This window comes from Zalophus californianus, chromosome 13, assembly GCF_009762305.2.
Source record: "Zalophus californianus isolate mZalCal1 chromosome 13, mZalCal1.pri.v2, whole genome shotgun sequence".
Lineage (NCBI taxonomy): Eukaryota > Metazoa > Chordata > Mammalia > Carnivora > Otariidae > Zalophus > Zalophus californianus.
The window spans coordinates 78,911,624-78,932,605 of record NC_045607.1 but is presented as its reverse complement, the minus strand read 5'-3'; the positions used below and the strand labels follow the sequence as shown (position 1 = coordinate 78,932,605).

At 41.3% G+C, this 20,982-nt stretch overlaps 1 protein-coding gene across 4 annotated transcripts in view; it reads left to right on the top strand.

The window, feature by feature from the left end:
• The window catches only part of RORB (RAR related orphan receptor B), a 198,668-nt gene that overhangs the window by 130,174 nt on the left and 47,512 nt on the right, over positions 1-20,982 (top strand). For 3 of the 4 annotated variants that reach the window (XR_003523867.2, XM_027616775.2, XM_027616773.2), the window contains exons 3-4: positions 4,240-4,381; positions 12,728-13,129. Coding sequence is in view for 3 of the 4 variants with exons in the window: in XM_027616775.2 (XP_027472576.1) it covers positions 4,240-4,381; positions 12,728-13,129 (544 nt within the window). In the remaining variant the exon portion in view is untranslated. Of the gene's footprint in view, positions 1-2,173; positions 2,235-4,239; positions 4,382-12,727; positions 13,130-20,982 lie in introns of those variants that run through there. The other variant, XM_027616774.2, reaches the window with a different exon arrangement.

The following is a 20,982-nucleotide window of genomic DNA, read 5'->3' as shown; positions in this document are numbered from 1 at the left end:
CTTGAGAAAGAAGTCACAGGTAACAGTTGCAATATGCATATGGCCATCCTTTATTCTCACATTCCAGGAAAATAAAAGTAGAAGCATGGAATGTCAGAAGTGTACCAGATAATCTCTAAATCAATTAAAAATTATCTGCCCCAACCTCCTCATTTTTCAATGAGATAATGAGATATAAACAAGATCATATCATTTGGCCAATGTCACTGATCTTGTTAGTAAAAAAATACGGCCCAAAACACAAGATTTTTCATTCTCAATCCAGTGTTCCTCTCCAAGGAGAGATTCAATCAACCCTACCAAAGACAAACGAATTCCTATGAGGAAGTTGCTCTTAAAATACGAAGTTGAAAATAGCAGTTAACATAGACCTAATCTGAAATAAGAGAAACTTGAAAGTTCACAGTAAGTTTTTAAAATTCTTCCTTAGAAAGAAAGAAAGAAAGAAAAAAAAACGAGTGAGCGACTAAATACCACAGAGGAAATGAAAACCAGTTCCACACCTAATTTCAAAGGGCAAAATGTCACCAGAACAAACAAAATGCAGCTACACTCTGCGAGTGAAAAGTGATATTTTGGCAAAGTTATTGGCGAAAGCAATCATATTTTTGATCAAAGATGGAAGCAGGGTGAATCATTAAGATCAGTAGACTGGGGGCCCCTGGCTGGCTCAGTTGGTAGAGCACACGACTCTTGATCTCAGGGTTTTGAGTTCGAGCCCCACATTGGGTAGAGAGATTACTTAAAAAAATAATTAAAAAAAATTTTTTAAATCAGTAGACTGAAGGAGATGTAGCACCATCATAGATTCTAAGAGCCAACCTTAGTCCTAACAGATTCAAATATACGTGAAATAAAACATACCATAACCATCAAATAGTGCTATGTGAAAAACTGGCAGTGTCTTCATAAGAGTCTCCAAAAAGTATGATTCCTGGAATTGAAACTGGAGCAAAGAAAAGAAAAAGAAAGAAATGAAAATAAAGTGGGAAAGGATGCAGAGAGGGAAGAATAACATGAATGTAACTAACCCATCAACATCCTGCTTCAAAGGTGATTAGTGATAATCCATATTTGAACATCATGAAACATGCCTTGCATTCTCTTCCTCTGCAGACCTACAATTGAGAATCGCATGTTATCACACCTTAATGCAGTTGTTTCCAACTCATCAGAAGAAACAATAAAGCAAAATTAGAAATAAGTAATTTTTTACTCTCCTTAGAGTAAGATATTACTACCTCTGGGAGGTAGACAAATAGTTTTCTTCGTAAACACTAATAATTTTAGAATTTGAACCCTCCAGGGAAAGGTTTTCCACCACTCTGTTGGTTTATTATGCAATTTTAAGGCCTCTGGTCTAGTTTACAAAGTATCCACCAAATACATTTTTTTTAGGCCAGTGTCAAAGTGTGAATGTTTTGTGTTTCATTGTATAAGCTCTATTAGGAAAATGCCTGCTTTCAAAATATGAGCGTATGTTCATGTTAACAAGCAAAACATTTTAAACAGTAGTTTCCAGAAGATTTAACTATGGAACAAATATATTCCAACAGGTCAATAGTCAGAAACAAGTGTGTAGGTTCCTGTCATCTTTTCTATTTAAAGAAGAAGACACAATCCTAGAAATTACACTGCTGTTCGGAAGCATACTCTGAAGTTGTAGCCAAAATGACATTGTACACAACACTAATTTTTTTTATTTCCTGGGAAAACCCACATGTGTAAATATGCTGCATTTTTCTCCAAATAGAAAACTCAAGAAACTCTGCTCAGAATAAGATGTCAGAATCCCCACATTCAGTATCAACCTCTGAATTTTCATAATACGGTTCTTGAGTCAACATAAACAATCCATTTCAAATAACATCAATTCAGCTTGTGCACTTATTCAAATTCCTCCTCATTCAATAAAATTTGAAACAGAATCTCTTTTTCATGCCAAAGACCTCATTTGCAATAATGAGCAACAGATAAGCAAGAAATGCCTCGTAATTAATGTCAAATTGGCCTTAAATTAGGACTGTAGCTATGACTTCAAAAGTCTTCTCTGTCAGCTCTTTTGCTAAGTGGCACTAGAGTATCCAAAGATAAAAACCACCAATTCTTTCTTAAAATGTAAATTCCAAGTCCTCTTTTATCAAGACTGATGGGCCAAAGTTATGGCTTCTGACAGCTTTGATGGTACAGATCTTCCTTGACCTATGTGGGGGTTATGTCCCTGCAAACTCAGGGTGAGTTGAAAATATCTTAAGTCAAAAATGCATTTAATGAAGGGGAGTAAGTCGGAGGGGGAGACGAACCATGAGAGACGATGGACTCTGAAAAACAAACTGAGGGTTCTAGAGGGGAGGGGGGTGGGGGGATGGGTTAGCCTGGTGATGGGTATTAAGGAGGGCACGTTCTGCATGGAGCACTGGGTGTTATGCACAAACAATGAATCATGGAACACTACATCAAGAACTAATGATGTAATGTATGGTGATTAACATAACAATAAAAAAATTTTTTTAAAAATGCATTTAATACACTTAACCTACCCAACATCATGGCTTAGCCTAGCCCACCTTAAATGTGCCGGGAACACTTACATTAGCTTATAGTTGGGCAAAATCATCTAACACAAAGCCCATTTTATAATAAAGTGTTGAATATGTTATGTAATTTATTGAATACTGTACTGAAAGTGAAAACCAGAATGGCTGGGAGTGCATGGGGTTGTTGACCCTCGTGATCGCCAGTCTGACTGGGAGGTGAGGCTGCAGCCCTGCCCAGCATCACAAGAGGGCACCATACCGCCTCTCACTAGCCTGGGGAAAGATCCAAATTCAACATTCAAAGTATGGTTTCTACTGAATGCATACTGCTTTCACACCATCTGTAAAGTCAAAAAATCATAAATTGCACCATTATATGTTGGGAACCATTTGTCCAGTTCGAATGAATTCATGGAGCCCTTTAAAATAGAGCTCACATCCAAGCCCCCAGGGATTGAAATGATGTATTCCCTATACAAATGGTTCCCAACAAATTATCTAAGTAATACACATGGATCTTTGGGCACCAGACTACTCCTTGTTTTGAATGGCTTGAGGCTTACAACACAAAACCGGTTGGCATTTTTTCTCTCTAAAAAGATACCAGGCTACACATCCATTTCTGTAGTTCTTCCCAAGAGTGGCCAAGCTCTCTTCACGTGCCACGCCATGCCATATGAGAGCCCCAAATAATCTTGATCCTCTCTAAACTTTTTGGCGTGTTTTGCATTAATGTTGATTCTTAATATATTGTTTAAAATATTACTTATCCTGATGAACAAGTTTTTTGGCTATTCTCAAATTTTGTGGCCAAGATGGATGCCGCACTAGCTGCAACCCTAGTCCCACCCCTGCTCTATCCTTCTGTTGATAATTGAGGAAACCCAGATTTTCCCCTGTAGGGTTTTCTGTAAGATGACCAATCCATAACTCAGCTATGGATTTATTTAGGAGGATAGTGTATGGTCCATGGCAGTTAAGTTTGTACCAGAAAAACCCAAACTTACTTGCATAAAAACCTCGTACATCTCCCTAGCCTGAGGCCAAGCAAAGAGCATGAGTTCAGCTTTTACTTATTTCTTATTTTTATTGAAGACTTTATATACCATATTTCCTTTATTTAAAGATGAGGTTAATTATAAGGCATATCACTGGTTTAAAAAACAACCTTCCAGATGCATTCTGGCCAAATTTAAAATTTTTCAAATAGGTAAAAATGCATCTTAGAAACTAGGAAGATCATGGTACATGCTGCGCCCGCCCTCCTCAGTACAGCTATTATGACCAGCACCCCAAGTTCCTCACCCCCACAGCACTTACCATAAGGTTGTGTTACTGTCCCCATCACGTTTTGTCCTACTTGGCTTGGCAGTGACACTGCCCTTTGCCACGCCTTCTCCACTCACTGCTCTTTGAGGGCAGGAGCTCTGTTCTGTTTTTCTTTGTATAGAACAACACAGGTCACAAATGTCTTTAGTAAACATTGATTAAATGAATGAATGAAAGATACCTTCATCTCTCTGCCGATAGTACATATTTTCCCGAGTAGAAACATCCGTAAGCTAACCAGGGAGAAGTGTCAAAAAAATTTTTTTAATTAAACTCTGTTCCAGTCACTGTAGAAAATGTAGCAAAGATATATAATTATCTCCATTTTCCTTCTTATAAATCAATCTCCCTCCCTTTCTCTTTTGGCTTCTAGGGCTTCTTCAGGAGGAGCCAGCAAAACAATGCCTCTTATTCCTGCCCAAGGCAGAGAAACTGTTTAATCGACAGAACGAACAGAAACCGTTGCCAACACTGCCGACTGCAAAAGTGTCTTGCCCTAGGAATGTCGAGAGATGGTGAGACACTGACTTCCTGTTTTTTACTTAAAGGCTTTCACATGGATGCTTTCTTTGCTGGAGTCTGTTTAAACCACCAGAATGATTCTAGACAAAGGGAATTGGGGATACAAAGAAAAGAAAACCATGTGCTGGTAGTGCGTGAAGAGGAAAAGTAAGAACGTATAAAAACATTGCATGGCCTCTGAAGTAGGAAGAAAGGAAAGACTTCACTATAACTCAGGGAGCAACCTGTGCTAACAAGGTTTGGTGAGAGCCACATAGGCCTAGGTTGAAACTTATCTAGGTTTGCCCACACGTGAGCAGTTTTCTAGGATGAGATTTTCAGAGCCAAAACCAGGGAAAGTTTCAGGCAAACTGGGACCATTTGGTCACTGGGTAAGTCTGACAGGTGCACAAGTTGCTTGGTATGTGGAGATGTTAAGGAACAGCATGCATTTCTGTAGGAAGCCCAGAAGTTCTACTATTGGGCATGGACTTTTGTGAAGCATCATGAAAATTGCAAAGGCTATAACAGAAGTCCAAGTCTTAAAAGGGCTGTGTGGGTGGTGTCCTTCTCGTAATATGGCCCAAATGGGTGAGGTGGGTCCCCAACTGAATTTCTTAGATTAATGAAAGAGAACAAATAAACTCAAAGAATTTCATCGAGTGTTGCTTCCATTTTTAAGCACTCATCTCAACTAATCATTTCCCCACTGACTTTGGCTCCAGCACTCCTGTATCAGGTTGTGAGTAACCCTGAGTCCTGGGGCATTTCTGTCTTGTTCTCACTGTATCCTCAGGGTCTGGTTAAAAGCAGGCACCTCTTTAGGTTTGTTGAATGAACGGTGGAATTCTCTTTTACCTAGAGCCTGAGACACAGACAGTACCCCTGGGACTTTTTCTCTTTATGTGAATCATTGTGGATTCTCTACCTCTGGTCACACTCCTTCTAATGAAGTTCAAGGTAGTATGGATGAAAGGAAGAAAGGGAGGGAAGGAAGGAAGGAAGGAGGGAAGGCAGGCAGGCAGGCTGGCTTTCATACTTTAAAGAAATATGGGTAATTGGCATGCACCATCTCTTGGTATAAAGGGATTTTATGAGTTATTAAGTTACTGTGAGCCTTTTACTCATTTGAATGAAATCAGTTCTCCATAAGTCTTGATATCTAAACATATAAACTGCTTACTTCTTAGCTTGCATTCTCAAAATGCTTATATCATAAATTTTTGTTTACCTTTTTTCTACTTCCCAACCCATCTAACTTTTCCTTGCATAAAAGTATACCTAGGAGACAAATTTGACCAAAAACATTGAAAGAAGTTTATAGGTAGCTTCTAAAGTTGCAGAGATAGAAGTTCCCAAAACTTTTCTATTAACTAACTGACTTTTTGTTTTTCTAGACTTGCTAACTGTGTAGATTACTCCTAGGGTAAATCTATTGCACTGTGTACCCCCACACAACTAAAGTGAAGATGGTGGAGGATGGGGATTTAGTGGTTTTAAGAATTTATTTGGTGAAATTGTATGGGAACTTGAGTTGATGATTTTATACCTCATTTTCAGCATAGTGAGGCAGCATATTAATTGACAGTATATGAATTGGCAGTATGTATTAATAATTGAGCAAAAAGAATAAGCCATTGGTTATTTGTCTTTGTTACTTCTTCCTACAATAAAAGAAAGTGTCTCTTTTGGAAGGGCAGGTCTTGGGAGTCCATGCTGGTGAACAGAATTATGTGCAAGAAATAGGCATATGGTCCAATGTTCTCAAAATCTAGGAGATTGTCTGAATCCCATGGCATAAAAGAAATTGTTGGAAGGAAGGGTTATTTAATGGACGGAGCCCCAGTCTACTCTCAAGGGGGAAGAAATTTACTGCACATAAACTTGCAAGTAACAGCAATACAATGTCTAAGGATACTGGGGATGCAGGATAATGATTCACCTTAGATAGGTGCAGAGACAGTCCTGAGGCTGCCAGAGACATCTTCAAAAAGATGTCCTAAACCTGTCTTATGTCAAACTAATAATGAGAAGAAATGCTCAGGGATGGGAGTAGTGGTTGGGAAGGAGGCTAAGAGGCTCCAGCAGAAGCAAAAGATGATTCTTTCTAAGGGAAAACGATTCTTCTTGACTACGTTGTGTAGAGGAAGTTTCATCTGAACCTTGATTCTAAAGGGTACCTTATAGCAAATAAATTATATCAATACCAAGGTAGTTGACTAGGTTTAATCTGTTGATATGTAATGCCTTGTTTGTGGGTTGATGATTCCAAAAGCCCTAAAGTTCTGGTTGATTATCTATGTCTAGTAAGGACTCAAGAATGAGAGGTGGTACTTTCCCTGCCACTAATTTATTATACTTAGCTTCTACTGATTAGGCAAGTATTTTCAAGGTGCTTCAGTGGTAGCACCAGTAACCAAGGTAAGATGCCCTCACACCTAACTTCTTTCCACGTACACCTTGCCCATCTTCCTCCAGACAAAAAGTGGCATCTTCATTTTGCTATTTGCATTTGCTTTCTGTCAGTTATATGTGGCACCAAGAATGTAACCTGGTCGCCAAAGCAACGTGGCTACTTGTAGACAGATAGCTTGATATAACTGTTAAAATCACTGAACTTTCATTATTTCCTGAATTTCCACTTCTATAGTGGTTTATTAGTCAAGGCCCATATATGAGTAGACAAAAAACTCAGCAATAACAAATTTGCCCACCAAATCTTCTCCACATCTTACTTATTTTTCTTTTTAATGGACCCTTCACAAACGTTAGTTGCAGCATTCTTCAGGATAAACTGTTTCCAACTACTACAAACAAACAAAACCCAGAAAAAAAAATGCTTGGTGTCAGTAGGAAGATTTGGGGCCCCAAAGAGAAAGCATGGTACTCACCCTGCAATAATTGAGTGTGTGCCCTCCTATATGACGTGCATCTGTGAAAAAAACAGTAGCTGCCCTACAAGGACAGTTTTAACAGATGAGGCTTCTACTTCTCCAGAATGGCATTGTCCAATATCCAGAATGGTATCCACATGTCACTATTTAAATTTAAGTTTAAATTTAAATTAGATAAAATTTAATTTTTAATTACATTTAAAATTCACCTATTCACTCACATTAGCTGTATTTCAAGTGCTCAATAAACACATGTGACTTAAGGCTACCATCTTGGAAAGCATAGAGCACATTCGAGCATCACAGGAAGTTCTGCTGGGAAAGGAGAGGGATGAGAGAGAATATTTTTAAATTATGAATAGGGTTGGGTAGGTTGAATCTGATCTTTTCTACAAGCTTAGAGCACTATAAAAAAAGGCACATCCTTGAAATTGAAAAGAGTTAAATTAAGACCGGTTTCCTTGGTAAGCAGCAAGATGTAAGCATAGAGAACTTTACAACCAAAAGATTGTAAGATAAAATAATTTCCAAAATGACTATGATCGGGCGCCTGGGTGGCTCAGTTGGTTAAGCGACTGCCTTCGGCTCAGGTCATGATCCTGGAGTCCCGGGATCGAGTCCCGCATCGGGCTCCCTGCTCAGCGGGGAGTCTGCTTCTCCCTCTGACCCTCTTCCCTCTCGTGCTCTCTCTCATTCTCTCTCTCTCAAATAAATAAATAAAATCTTTAAAAAAAAAAACTATGATAGTTCTACAATTGGGTTCTCTTGAAGTCAAAAACCCATATCTAGATGTCACGTGTTGGTAAGTAGAAATCTTCAAAGAATCTGACTTTGTTTTATAATTACTCCAAAAAACTTCTGTTCCATTTAGAACCTCACAATCCAAGAAAATATGAAAAGATTCCCAATATTTTGCATAAAATTGTTCCTTGCTAGTGTGGGATCAAGATGAGTGATAAGAGCGTATCGTAAGCAAATACCATCATCACTGAATATTTATAAAGCACTTGTGATGTATACAGAATCATGCAAGTTTGAGAGCTAGCAGTTTAACAAGTGGCTGCCTCTATACTCAAGTGAAAATCATCAACAGAATAATTCAAGTTTGAGAGGGGCAAACACTTAAAATATGTGCCATTCTGATTAATGAGTAGTGGTAAGAAGAATGCTAATACTTGAAAATATAATAGTAATACGGCCTTTGTTAGAAATAGGCCTATGAGTACAACAAATGTTTTTACAAATGGTGACAAGGAATTATACGTATATATATATATGTCAGGAGGGCACCAGAACTTAGCCTTTTAAGGAGAGTTTTCAGTAGATTTATTTGTTCCATGTACTGGAATCCTTTTCCCCAAATATATCACTACTTTTGTTACAGGAAGGGGCACAAAACTGAAACACTGGCTCACCGAAGTTTCTGAAATGAATGGAAAATTTATTCTAAAATAGTATTATAGTAATTGTCAGCAACGTTCTTGATTTAGGATGAAGCCGGATAATTCCAAAATGTAGGAGAGCTTTAAGTTGTCTCTGAAAATATTTCAGTTCAGTGACCTGGTAAGTCAGTACCTTGGAAAGGGCATAACTATTTACCATTGAGTTTTCAGAAGTTTAGCAGGGCAGAGATCTTGACAGCATACTTACTTGACATCGTTTGCTTTGATTATGAGATCTATGGTTAAGAGCAGATTTCTGGACCTAAAATTATTTAATGTAGGGTCTTAACTGGGTTCACTTATTCATCTGCTGCCAGCTATAGGTCAGTCTGTGCCTCCACTGAAGGTGGATAGCCTTGTCTGGAAAGATCAAGGTGGCTGGGGCTGGGCTTCACAAACCTTATCCTCTAGCAAGCTAGTTGAGGCACGTCCTTTTCCTGGTGAGATATTCGATCACACAAGCACCTCTGAAGCCTCTCTTTGTGTCACATGTCTATCTCCCGTTGGCCCCAAGCAGGTCACATGACCCTGAGACAAGGGTGGGGCCAGGGGGCCTACGGTGCGTATTTGGTAGGGGGATGGGTAAGAGGAATCAGGGTCATCAATGCAGTCAATCCACGGCAATGTATATTTCACCTAAATATAGAGTGTATAGAAATCGGAAGCAAGGTTTAAATGGAAAGGGTTTTAAAAAGAGACATTGCATTTATGTCTTCCTGAGAGAGGAGTTTCTCCCCAGTTTTTTTTTCTTTATAGATTTTAAACAAACGCAAAACTATCCTACTAAAGTAACTCAGAAAGCAGATCTACTCCATGGGGTGCCTGGGCGGCTCCCTTGGTTAAGCATCTACTTGGGGCTCAGGTCACGATCTTGGGGTCCTGGGATCAAGCCCCACATGGGGCTCCCTGCCCAGGGGGAAGCCTGCTTCTCCCTCTCCCTCCACCTCTCCACCCTGCTCAGGCTCGCTCGCTCTCTGTCACCCTCCCTCACTCCCTCCCTCTCTCTCTCTCAAATTAAAAAAAAGAAAAAGTAGATCTACTCCAGCCAAAATAAAATTTTAATCTACAATAGATAGAAATTTTATATCCACCTGCATAGCTCTGTAGTAAATGGCTGTTCTGAACCTACATGAATGCAAAGAACAGGTTAGCAAATAAAAAAGGGTGTCAGTTAATTTCTCGGGGGGAAAATGTTCTTTCTGAACCAAAAGTTATCATGGTTTATTTTTTCTTACACAAAAAGTTTTTTCCCAAAGGAATTTATATGTATATAAAACATAAATTTACTTATTTATAAATTTATTTATAAAATTGTTATAATGTTATATATGTTATTTATAAAGATATAATATAAAGGTACAAAGAATGCCTTCCCTAAAATTTTCTTCAGAATTTGGTCCATGGACAAACTGGAAATATCATAGCACATAAATGTGTGTCTGAGAAACAGAACCTAACAAAGACCATTTCTCTACCAACAAAGTTAATGATCTAAATGATTCCAGACTCTCTAAAAATGACAGTTGAGGTGGAAAGGGGAGTTTGGTGTGTATGATTTGTCTTCAGTCAGAAAACTTACTATATAATCAGCCCTTTGTTTTTCTGTTTAGGCAGCGCCGGAACTTAGTCTTTACAGGAGGATTAAGGAGAAACAGGAAGTTTGGGCTGCTCTAAATCCAGCCTTCATAGCCACAACCTTCCAGCAGGCAGGAAGGAGGAAGACAGCATGTCCCCACGCTCAGAAGTATAAGTGGCACTTCATTTACTTCCTGCCACCCAGAACTTAGTCACATAGCTGCACCTGCCAGTGAGGGAGGCTGGGAAATGTGGTCTCCATTCTGAACAGCCGATGCTTAGATAGAATTTGGTAGCTCTGTAACCAGCAGAAGGAGAAAATGAACATTGAGGGAACCTGGCAGGGGACGGGGGTGTTGTGAAATGGTAGCTCTTTCACAGTAGGCAATCCCTTCTGGGGACTCTCTGTGCTGGAGAGCTCAAGCACTTCCTCATTTAGTTTTTCTCAGAAATCATGCTCACCAACGCTAGTGACTGAATCCAGGAATTGGACCTGCTTCTACCTCCACTTTCTTCTTTCTGCATTCCCTGGGCTCCCAATACCAAAAGGTGATGGGGGAGGGGGGCGCCTGGGTGGCTCGGTCCATTAAACATTCAACTCTTGGTTTCTGCTCAGGTCATGATCTCAGGGTGGTGAGATCAAGCCCAGAGTGGGCTCCGCTCTTGTCCCCCTCTCTCTGCTCCTCTCCCTGCTCACTTCACTCTCTCTCTCTAAAATAAATTAATAAATAAAATCTTTTCTTAAAAAAAAGGTGATGGGAACATTGTCAGGAATGAAAAGAAAATGGAAACTCAGAGAGGAACCTCCGTGTTTGTCACAGTGCCCACCATTAAACGTGAGCTGAACGACGGAGTGTTTGATGATTCAGACAAGATGGCCCCTTGGCTTAAAATAGTCACAGCCTAAACTGGGAGTTTAGGAAAACTAAAAAAGCTTGTGGGGAGGAAAAATGTCGATATCCATAGCAGTTCAGGAGGTTAAGCTCTCCTAGTTAAGAAACAATGAATTCAGACCCAAGCACCATCAGATGACCCTGTGACCACTTACAGAGCCTCTTCCTCCTTTTTCCTTAGAATGGCTAGGGATTTTTCCAGACGAGATGGGCAATATAGAACTTGGGGCTGGTAGAACAAGCAAGGAGGGGTAAGGGGTAACAGTGGGCTCACTTGCCAAGCGCTGGATGGACATAACTGCTATTTTCCAAAGACTCTTCGAGTTTGGTCCCAGAAGCGAACTGAAGACAAATGCTTACTTAAAATTGTGTTTATCACCCTGCACCACATCCTTGGTCTTACCCAATATGCTATTTAGAAAATGTGAAATACGGGGCGCCTGGGTGGCTCAGTCAGTTAAGCATCTGCCTTCAGCACAGGTCATGGTCCCCGGGGCCCAGGATCGAGTCCCACATCGGGCTCCCTGCTCAGCGGGAGCCTACTTCTCCCTCTGCCTGCCGCTCTCCCTGCACGCACTCTCTCGCTCTCTCTCTCTCTCTCTCTCTCTCTGACGAATAAATAAAATCTTAAAAAAAAAAAAGAAAATGTGAAATAATAGGGCCTGATCCAACAATCTAGTAACCCTAGTGCTTAGCTGGGGAAGCTAAGAATGAATGTTGGTTGACATTTTAATTTTTTTTAAATTTTATTTTATTATGTTAATCACCATGCAATACATCGTTAGTTTTTGATGTGGTGATCCACAATTCATTGTTTTCGTTGACATTTTATTTATTTGACACAGAGAGACACAGCAAGAGAGGGAACACAAGCAGGGGGAGTGGGAGAGGGAGAAGCAGGCTTCCCGCGGAGCAGGGAGCACGATGCGGGGCTCGATCCCAGGAACGTGGGATCATGAGCTGCAGGCAGACGCTTAACGACTGAGCCACCCAGGCGCCCGTTTTTGTTGACATTTTAATAGCAGGCATTATTAGGTAGTTTTTGGTTTGTGGATTTTTTTCCCCCACACATAAGAAAGAACCAGGATTGGGGCACCTGGGTGACTCAGTCGTTAAGTGTCTGCCTTCGGCTCAGGTCATGATCCCACGGTCCCGGGATCAAGCCCCGCATCGGGCTCCCTGCTCAGCGGGAAGCCTGTTTCTCCCTCTCCCTCTCCCACTCCCCCTGCTTGTGTTCCCTCTCTCACTGTGTCTCTGTCAAATAAATAAATAAAATCTTAAAAAAAAAAAAAACAGGATTATGCCTTCTAACTTCATGGCAATAAGAAATACATAAGTTTTGACAATCCTTGGTAGCTTAGAGTTATTTCTCACTATGCACATAAACCAGTACAGACCCTCCTGAGTCTAACCTTTCGCCAGATGCGGGCTGCAGATGAACGCGCTCTTGGGCTTATGGGTGCTAGGATTCTGTGCATCTGATGTTGAGCCTTGGGCTTGCCGAAATGATAACCCCAAGCATTCTCTCCTGCTTTTCTCTCCGCCCTCCCACCCAGCTGTGAAGTTCGGCAGGATGTCCAAGAAGCAGAGGGACAGCCTGTATGCTGAGGTGCAGAAGCACCAGCAACGGCTGCAGGAGCAGCGGCAGCAGCAGAGCGGGGAGGCCGAAGCACTGGCCAGGGTGTACGGCGGCAGCATCAGCAACGGCCTCAGCAGCCTGAACAGCGAGGCCGGGGGCACTTACGCGAACGGACACGTCATCGACCTGCCCAAATCCGAGGGGTATTACAGCGTGGATTCTGGCCAGCCGTCCCCGGATCAGTCAGGACTTGACATGACTGGAATCAAACAGATAAAGCAAGAACCCATCTATGACCTCACGTCCGTACCCAACTTGTTTACCTATAGCTCTTTCAACAACGGGCAGCTAGCGCCGGGGATAACGATGACTGAAATCGGTAAGTGGGAGTCGCCTCCCAGCTCCTTTTTGGTAATTCTGCTTTGAAGTCGCCTTGGTCCTGTGTATTATGGTCGTGCTCATAGGTCTAGGTTCGATGGCTTGCGTGCGTGGCTTCTAGCGAAAAACACTATTTGATTTAAAAGTTTTTTGTGATAAATGTCATTGGTCCCCTGCCCCATAAAAGTTGATGTCAAGTGAAGGAAGAAAGAAGAAATGATCAACAGGAAGATGCTATCTGTAAAGAACAGATGCTCTCTGTTGAATTTGGGTTCATCACTGAAGGAAAACCGTTATTGGTATAAACAGGAGAATTTCAGCAAGTATTCAGAGTGATACCATTCAAAATAAAATAGCTAAGGGATGTAGAAGTAGTATGTAATACCTGAATGAACAGGGCTCCAGATCTTCCTCTAAGATAACTTGGGACTCGCCAGAAGCAAATGGTACCTCAGTTTCCTTCTTTTTAAAGGCAGAGGGGTAGACCAGAAGACCGCTATGTCTCTTGTAAATCTGAATTCAAGAATTCTACCTGGGAATCGAGTCTAAATTCCTGGCAGTGAAAAGAGGGTAGTCTGGAATGTTACAGAACATATGAGCAACCAATAAGTTACACTGAATATTGCAGCTTTATTTTACCCTGCTAAGCTCAGGAGTCTATTAAATGTTTAACCAGTTGATCTCATTAACTAACTGCCCTAAAAATATTGATGTAAGTTTAATCCATGAGCCTCCTGGGTCATGAAGTTGTCTGTTAACAGTAGCCTAGAAGAGCTACATGAAGAGTGGCTCTATCAGGCTTCATTGTGTTACTTGGTATGGGGGGGGTGGGAGGGAAGTGATCTAGGCCTCAGGAACCTTGGAGAAGCCTCCTCCTCATGTCCTGCCCTGAGAGGTGGCAGAACCAGGGTCACTAAGAACCAGGCCACCTGAGTTCAGATGCTAACTCTGGCTTATTATTTAAGCTGGAACCCAAGTTCCTGGATCCCAGTTTGCTCATCTTTAAAAAAGGAAAAGTATTAGTTCCTAGATCACACAGTCGTAGTAAGAATTAAATGAGTTCATACTTGCAAAACAGAGCAATGTTTGATACTCAGCAAGTGTTCAATGGTTATTATTTGCATGCCAGTCACCTTCTCTGTCTAAACTATGAGTAGGAGCCCAAAGCCTACGAGTGTTTTAAATAAAGTTGATGTGAACACATAATGAAGTACATGCCATATGTATCTTGGCTACTTCTACCATCTGGTTGAGGAAGATGTGATGTTACACAGTTATAAAACCTGAAACATTATGTCTCTTTTTTAGCAATTTAGCATGTGACAGTGAGTAAAGAAGTTGTTGACAAAGCACCTGCAATGACATTCACAGCTGAGAGATACAGAAAACTAAGCATCAGCTATCATGACAAATACTCATATTTATTGCTACCCTTAACCTTGGTTTTTTAACTATGTCGTAGGCACTTCACACGCATTTAATTTTCACAAACGTCTTATAAGTAAAAATATGATTCCCATTTTACAGATGTGGAAATAGAGGCTTAGGGGTGTCTCATGGCCTTTCCTGGGTCCTTTGGTTCCATCCAGGCAGTCTGATTCCAGTCCTTTTGCTTATCCATTATTCTGCTACCTGCTCTGGGTTTAATATCCACAAACTGCACTGTCAACCAACTGGGTCAGTCTTTTAAAGTGGAGTCGCTCCAGGTGCCTGGGGGCGTTCAGTCAGTTAAGCATCTAACTCTTGATTTTGGCTCAGGTCATGATCTTGGGGTTGTGAGATTGAGCCCCACATCGGGCTCCACACTGGGCATGAAGCCTGGTTAAGATTCTCTCTCTCCCTTACCCTCTGCCCCTCCCCCTTTCTCCCTCTCTTAAAAAAAATTTTTTTTTAATAAATAAAGTGGAGTCACTTAGTCTTTCCAATGAGACATATTAAAAAGAAAAAGAAACAGGCACCATTTTTTGCTTTTATCCTCCTTCATATCTAAGTATCTGAGTCTGGTCTTGATTTTGAACATACGTATAAAACATAATGAGGCAGAAACTCATAATCTTTGGGCAGTCTTCTGCCCCATACCCCAAAGGAAAGGCTTCTAAGAATTCAGAAACCGCAATTTCTTTGTGATTTAGAATCAGTTAGAAGTATTAGGGAGAGAGAACTACAGCCAAAGCCATCAGGTCTGGGTGCGCATCTCCCAGTAGCTTTTCCTCTCTGGCCCTCAGTCTATTTATTTATGAACTGATGCATTTGGACTAGATGATTTCAAAACTCATCCAGAGTTTCTACAGACATCAACACCCAGAAAAAACTAGCATATATTTTTCCTATTTCTCCATACCATTAGTCTTTAGGAATCTCTAGCTATGCTATAAAGTTTTGGGGGTTTCTTCCATCAGACTTTGAGGGATGCAACTGGCTTGCCGGGCTGCTATTCCCATGTTTAGCAGGCTCCCAAACCTAAGTAGTGACTTGGTTCACATTTCGTTTGAACAACAGTGCCATCTAGTGGACACAAACTGCCGTGGGTATCAAAGGCAGATAACCTATGACAAGCCACAGAATTGCGGCACACTGTTCTTTCTTGCACCATCCAAAAAACTGTCGCTCATGTCACTAAAACACCACGTCCGCAGCGGTACCGTTGGGCAAAAAGCATCAGTGGTATGGGATGGTGGTGAAGAACTCTGGTTGTAAAGCTGAATTGCCTGAGTTCAAAACCTGCCCTTTCCCGAGGGCAGTTTCCCTAATCTCTTTGGGTCTGTTGTAAACCTGGAGCAATAGTCCCACAGAGGGTGTTGATGAAATGAGTTAATGTTCACAAGTTCTTCGGAGGGCACCTAGCAAGCATAAGCTGTATTATTATTATTAATGTAATTGGTATTACAATGTGATTCCTATCATTATAATTAATAACACTAGTGGTTGTTACAAGTAATATAATTACCTTTTCTTGAGCACCTGCACTGTGCTGAGCAAGATCCTCCGTTTAATTCTCATCACAGTTGTATTGTGCCTATCACGGAGGTAGGCGTATGTCCATTTTACAGATGAAAAAAGAAAAGGCTCCAAAGTTACAAAACCTGTAAAAAAGCAAAAGCAGCATGTGAGCTCAGGTCTGCGTAACATCAGAAGCCATTCTTTGGACCATTGTGCTGTATGTCCTCCCACCAAACAAAGGGAGCCCCTCGCAAGTTAATTGGCATTCGCACAACAAACCTGCTTAGTGTTTGCTGCCTGTCTGCCATCCTTCTAGGTGGTACAAAGAGCGCCCAGAGTGAGAACGCTGACATTTTGACCTGCCTTGATTAATGAGCATCTATACTAATCTGGCTGGTGGCAAGCTGTCCCAGAAAGAACTCTGTGCAGACAAAATAGAAAATCTGGTTTTAGCCACATTCTCACTGGGTGAATTGAAGGCGATAGGACACTAAAGAATTTTTGAACATCATTCTTGGCTATTAGAAGCCCTGGTCTTCTTCCCCTGGTTTCTGAAGGAATAATGAACTGTGTACAAGCAGGACATTATTCTGATATTGAGTTTGTCATAAAAGCAGCTGTTTTTTAAAACCAGTTTTGGGAATAGTCCATGTAGAATATGGTCTTATAGCTTGGAATTAATTTAATCAAACCACATGTGTAAGAACCATGAAACAACTGTATAAGCAACAGTAGGCTCGTCCCAAAAAAGCGAGTTAAAGGAATGTCAGGAAAGTCAGGAATATTCCCCAGAAAATCCAAGCTTATCTTTCTAAAAATATACCAAAGAAACTACAAACTTCTTAGTTTGGAGTATGGAGTATGGAGAGAAGTATAGAAAATGCATGTTAGCCATTTTGAGCCTCAGAGGTGGATAGGGAAGAAATCACCCCATTTTGCAGATGAAGAAATTAAGAGATTTCTCTAGAACACAGAGTTAGGTGACAAAGCTTAAATTCTGATGTAGATAACTCTACTACCCTAGACTACCAGGCATTCTTTGGAAAACACATTTTTGAAATGTGCCAGGCCCTCAAGACCAGCAGATCACGGCTCCTGCCCTCACCAGCTAAGAGCCAGACATGAGAACAAACGATTGCAATTCAGTGTGTCATATATTGTAAGTCTTGGATGTGATGGCACCACAGACCCTCCTGGAGGGTGAGGGAGATGGGGGGTATTGCTTACTCTGAGCCATATCTCTTAACAGGAATGGTTTATTCTCATGGTCTTGGAAATAGAAAACAAAATGCGGGTAAACAAAAATATGAAACATTTCAAGAATTATATCCTTGGGTTTCTCAAAATCCCGTAGGACAAAAAGCCATGAAATAAGACAAGGATGAAAGTAAGATGCAAATTAATATTTAGGCAGGAGTATTAACTGGGCTTAGCTGGAACTTTATTTCAAGCTGGCGTGAGGCTGTGTTATATCTTCGGGGATGAAATTTTGCAGTTGTGGGTGGCAGGGAGAGGACACGGGCTAACGGATACCCAGCGAGTGAGCAAGCAAAGAAGGAAGGGGAGGCTCCTGTATGTGCTCCCCACTGTAGCTCTTAGATGGGTTGGGGGATTCTATAGGACCAGTCCTCTTAATGAAAGCTCATTTAAGCTCAAAGATGATTGACAGCATATCTGCGAGGTACTAAACAAGACAGTTCAAATAGCCAAACAATATGCTTTTAAAAACGGTGGGGGGGGGGGGGAAATCCATCAAATTACCTGTGAGGCTAAGTGGATAAATTACCTTTTACACACATCGCCTGAATTTGTTGTTGCTTTTAGCAATTTTCTCTCCAAAGACAAAGAAATGTGAATTCCTTGGTCTCTCCTATATAATCTTAAATATAGATTTAATTTCCTATTTCTTGTGTCCTCTATTTATGGAGCCTGGCATAAAAACTAGACATAAACCTTTTTTTTTTTTAATTACCTATTCCAGAGGCTGAGTGTTACTAGAGGAGATTACACAGAGATTGGTATGAAAGTGACCTAGTCCCTTTTATACTACTATTGAATTCTATCAAGTCTACATAGAAACATAGAAGATCTCACTAGCGTGCTTTATTTGGGAGAATTCTATCGACATTGGTGTTTCAATTGTTACTTATTAAGAACCTCAGGCAGGTGCTATGGTCTTACGGTGGCACCTTTAAGGGCTTATGCTTCTACACATAAATCTTTTATAACTGCTTAACTCTATCTGTGCATATCCACACGTATAGTTAACAAATATACATTTCTCTATGCATAATTAACGACTCATTCAGAAATGGTGCAGAGAATAGAATTCAATTCTAGCTATGTATTTCCTTTGTCCGCAGTGGCACTGGTAGCAAACACAACTGGGCATGTGATTCGGGAGCAACTGTCTAGTAAGTCATTGAAATAAATAAAAGTAGACCAAATTCCTGAGAAAAATCATTCAAGCAGCATGGGGAAAGGAAAGCCCCGTGTCTTTCATTCCCCCTTCCTTGCTTTGAAGGTAGACATCTTGGGAACTTCCACTGTCTTCCAGTACCTCTTGCTCCCCCCACCCCTGCCAACCACAGGCCCTTTGCAGGCAGTTTAGGGACCATATATTGAAACTGAAAATCCTTATTCCACATACTAGCCATGTGAACTTGTTCAAAATTAGTTCGGCTTTCTGAGGTTCAGCGTCTTTGTCAGAGAAATAAGGTGGGTTGGGTTAAATGACGTTGGAGGATTATGAATCTCCCACCTCCTGGCGGGAGGTTTAGCCCTCTGTACAAATATTCCCTCTGTTATAGCCACTTCCCAAAGACAAGGATAGGGTGGTAGAGAGGAGGGACTTACAGGTAACTAGGCTGTTCCGCAAGATGCTCAAGCCCCTTGCCTGCGGCTGTAGCCACCCACGCCTCCCTCACAGCGGGGCGGACCCACGGGGTGGGGTGACCCTGTCAGTGATAGAGTTAATAACCACAGTCAAACCAGAACTGTGCACCAGCCTCTTCCCTCCATCCACCCTCCTGAAAACAAAACAAGACAAAAACAAGAAACCAGATTAAAATGAGCATCAAAGATCACCAGAGACAGCTCAAGAAGAGGGTGGCAAGCAATCTCCAAATACCCCGAGTTCATGTTCATCCAATGTGAAGGAGGGGATACTGTACAGAAACCTCTTCAGGGTAAATCTGCCTGTCCTCACTGGCCTGCTCCATCCTGACTACCTCCCTGAGCCTCTCTTGTGGGAAAAGAGGAGGCTGTAAAATGAAGATATGTTCTTGACTGCTAAGGGGCCTTAGCCTTAGCCCCAGACCTACCAGGTTACCTTGGGCACTGGAGAGGGTCTGTCTTGACTCCTCTGAAATTTTCACGCCCCCTTGTTCTTTGCCACCTACAGAAGAGGCTGCTATTTCTAGAATCCTGCTTTCTATCTCAAGAGAAATTTCCCAAATATGGGGACTGGGCTAATCAACTCCAGTGGTCACATTTCTGCGATCTCTACCATGGCCACACTCTTGTCCTAACTAGTCCATGGCTGTGCACTATTCTAGAGTGTCCTGGGACAAAGAACTATAGTTCTTTGCTAGGGTCGTTCAAATCTGTATCTTTCTAGATATCCTTTAATAACCTCACGAAGATGATCTAAAATCACCTAGTGATATGTTGTAGCCACTCTAGTACCAAGCTCTGTGCACTTACTGGCATAATGTATACAAAAGCACTTTGTGACCAGCAAGGCTCCAAACAAATAGAAAGATGGTTTACATTATAAGCAATACAAAGATATATGCTCAGTTCAAGTGCTTGTACATGTATGCATATCAGTCACTGTGTGCTTTACCTCTATTAATACAGCTTTCCTAATGTGCTAGCATTCACTCCATTAGGTAAACATTCTAACTCACATTTTCTGTTTTGAGTTGAAATTGCACAAAACTGATCTTCCTCAGTGGACTTTTCCTAGAGATACTAGTTCAGGATTAATTTTGGACTCAGAATTAGAACTTCATAAGAAAACTGTAAAATCCACCAACAAGGAAGGAAGGAAGGAAGGAAGGAAGGAAAGGAAGGAAAGGAAGGAAGGAAGGAAAGGAAGGAAGGAAGGAAGGAAGGAAAGGAAGGAAGGAAGGAAAGGAAGGAAGGAAGGAAAGGAAGGAAGGAAGGAAAGGAAGGAAGGAAGGAAGGAAGGAAAGGAAGGAAGGAAGGAAGGAAGGAAGATGCTACTGAGAAGCTGTCAGAAAACCAATTCCACTTTATACACTGAATTTCAAAAGCCATGGTAGATATGAAATATTCTGCAGTAAGGAAGAGGAAGGGAGATTTCAAGAGGTTCTGCCGACAACTTGTCAAGGGGGGGAAATGTTTATGCTTACGAGATAGCCTCTGAAACAGTCCCCACGATCAAACGTCATTTCCGGTCCTTACAAGCTTTGACACTGGCTCTGAGCAAGAGCCCTGAATTGCTTTTCCACAGATGCGGGGTGGAGATGTACTGTTTTAGCCACATTTCCACACACCTATCTTGGGAAGAGCTTGGTTAGGGCTAAAGTACCACGAGGGCCGTCATGGAACACAGAAATGTCATTTGATGGCCAGGTCACCGGAAGTGAAGGCACTTTGGTGTTACCGGCATAGGACACAACCAACCTGAGAGGCTCTCCCTGTCAACAGGCTTAGGATTTACTCCTGTGAGGTTTGCGAGAGTAGGGGGACCTGTGGGAAATGTTCCTCGCTGGAAAGACTTTTTTCCTTGTTTGTTTTATTCTTATTTTATTGTTTTGATTTCATTTTAGGCTCTAAACTTTCCTGTGGCAAAATACTTTCAACCCTAAGGAGAAAAAATGTACTATTTAAATTTGAGCCATGTTTCTGAGGCCCATTGGGGAGATGCTCTCTTGTTGTAGGACG